Source organism: Penaeus chinensis, chromosome 9, assembly GCF_019202785.1.
Source record: "Penaeus chinensis breed Huanghai No. 1 chromosome 9, ASM1920278v2, whole genome shotgun sequence".
Taxonomy (NCBI): domain Eukaryota; kingdom Metazoa; phylum Arthropoda; class Malacostraca; order Decapoda; family Penaeidae; genus Penaeus; species Penaeus chinensis.
In genome coordinates, this window is record NC_061827.1 from 26,497,808 (window position 1) to 26,500,307 (window position 2,500).

General features: G+C 40.8%; 2 protein-coding genes across 2 annotated transcripts in view; one reads left to right on the top strand and one right to left on the bottom strand.

Annotated features, from left to right (window-relative positions):
• LOC125028538 (SIN3-HDAC complex-associated factor-like) overlaps positions 1-1,602 on the bottom strand; it is a 64,570-nt gene extending 62,968 nt beyond the window's left edge. Inside the window, exon 1 of the mRNA XM_047617913.1 lies at positions 1,541-1,602. The gene's annotated coding sequence lies outside the window, so the exon portion shown is untranslated. The remainder of the gene's footprint in view (positions 1-1,540) is intronic.
• A 528-nt stretch (positions 1,603-2,130) lies between these two features.
• LOC125028539 (ras-related protein Rab-21-like) overlaps positions 2,131-2,500 on the top strand; it is a 19,762-nt gene continuing 19,392 nt past the window's right edge. The window contains exon 1 of the mRNA XM_047617916.1: positions 2,131-2,415. Within this exon, the coding sequence (XP_047473872.1) occupies positions 2,275-2,415 (141 nt within the window). The 5' untranslated portion in view covers positions 2,131-2,274. The remainder of the gene's footprint in view (positions 2,416-2,500) is intronic.

Below are 2,500 nucleotides of genomic sequence, written 5' to 3' on the forward strand. Positions count from 1 at the left end.
AGCTTCAAAACTAATTACAAAAACACTTGCTTTCAGGATGAGACTTTTTTCTCAATCATATTAACAGTATGCTTGACTAATCCACCTCAAACTTTCTGTAATCTGCAAGTCTAACCCAATAATGAAACAAAGTTAAAAATGGAAAAATGAAGTGCCTCCACCCTTAGCACTCCTGGTTAGCCACTTCCCACAATATGTATGCAAGTAAAACAGCTTAATCTAGTTTATTATTTGATAAGCTACCAAGACTGCCTTCAAGAGCTATCTAACAAGAATATAAATATTTTGTCTTTGTTGGAGCACCAACAGTCATAGAGACCACAGCAATCAGGCTCTAGGCCTGCTCAGCTTTCTTGGGTCAGGGGGAGGAGTAACAAAATTTTCTATGCATACATAAACTCCTATTGATATCATTCCTCAGACTGCGGTGATACATTTACATTTCATAAAAAAAAAAAATAATAATAAAAAAAATTAAAAAATCATGACTCATTAAACATGCCACAGACAATGAAACTGAATATTATTTTGGTTTTTCCTTTAACAAAGACATGTACAGACTATCTAGTATGTGACATAACTGTCAGAGGTATTTTCTTTGTTCCCTTTATCTTTAGCAATTCAGGTATCCCCATCATCTTCACCTTTCTGTTACACTTTCCTATCACAAATGTTCTTTGATTTTTTACCTACATGTATGTCTTAGAACTAATTAGCACTGGCCAGTCAACTCTGCCCATTTATACAACTTTATACAAAGCTTGATGCCTAAAGACTGCTAGGGGGAGTTTGTGCACTGTGGCGATTGCATCCTTTGATCCTCTCTGTACGACAGAAACAGACCTAGACATCAGGTTCCCCTTCCATTAAATGACCTGCTGCATATTTATCTGCCTTCCTAGCCCCTTGAACAATCTCTGACACAGTGCTGAGAGAGCATCACTTTGTGCTTTCTGCCGCAGCGCAAAGCCATCCCGTGCGGCGCGAAGGCATCGTCGTCACCCTAGGTTTACGTGTTCTCAGCTATAACTCACCACTACAAGATGTGGTTTTTCGATTGGCGAAGAAATAACCTCAACATCTGCTGTGAAAATGCCGCGAGTTTGGCGTGATGCCGGAGAAGTAGAGGCGAGCGAGGTCACGGGTCCGAGGTCATCGCGGCCCCTTCCTCCCTCGCGCAGGAAGTCGCTTTTGTTACCACGGTATCGCTTTTTATCTTCCTTAACAACTCAGTCAACTGCGTGGGTGTGCTGCTTTGAGCTACCGAAAGTGAATAACTACTAGCAGATTACCCTGTCACTGGTTCTTTGTTGGAAATATCGAAATTTCTCTGACATCATTCAAACCTTTCTCAGAAGCAAGGGAGCGTGGCACATAAGGACGATTAAACTTACAATAAACGATAATCTTAGCACATTACATTCCCTGACAATGACTGCATAAGATGTCGCTAGAGTCCTACTGCATATACCACCTCAAATACATAGAATAATATGCTTAATTATGGCCAATTTGTCTAAAAAACGAAAGCTTTCCTCACCAACTTTTCTGTCAGCGGCGACTCCTGGATCGATGCGCAGAGGGCGTGCGCAGAGTCGAGCGAGGAACTAAAGTCGAGTCTGACACTAAGAGAAAAAAATAATGGGGGAAAGACAGGATACCAGCTTTATCCATAAATGTCAATACGTAAAAAGGGATGCGTATTTAGGGGAATGGATTTATATCTCATTTCAGTTTTTGCTAGTTGGTTGTCTAAAGATTTCGTCATTCTCGCGGCGGTGCCACATTTACGCCGATCAGAAAGGAGGTTAAATGTTGAAATAGTTAATGGCACACGCTCACTTGCCACACAGAGGGAATTCGAAATACGGATCAAAGGCCAAGATCTACGTTTTATAATGCTTTGTATGAAATTAAATGTTTTGACAGCTGAACAGGAAAAACTGTGTTCCACCGCCCTATAACGGAATTGATGTTAAATTCAGAATAATGAAATACTTATAAAATTAGTTCAGTAAATACTTAGATGTTTACCTTTTTCGTGTTGCAATGTTCTAGGAAAGTCTTAAGCGAGAGAATATATTTGTTTTTTAAAACAATTGGCATAATACTTTGACTCTCATTTGATTCTCAATTTATCATGGGACCCGTGTTTACACTGCGAGAAAGGAGGAGGAATCTGGAGGGCTGAGAGAAGAATCTCCCTTATCTGCCCAGATACGCAAACCCTGCAGTGGTAAACGATTGTAACAAAGTATTTAAACCTCGTCTACTATGTCTACTACGGGCGCTGGAGGGGCACGGAGCTACAACTTCAAGATTGTTCTGTTGGGGGAGGGATGTGTAGGGAAGACCAGCCTCGTCCTCCGCTATGTGGAGGACAAATTCAACGATCGACACATTACTACGTTACAGGTGGGTTATGTCTTAGATTCCTGGGTATAGTTTCAGTTTCCTACAGCCATGTAGTACAAAGTAAAATTTACCTATACTAGACCGT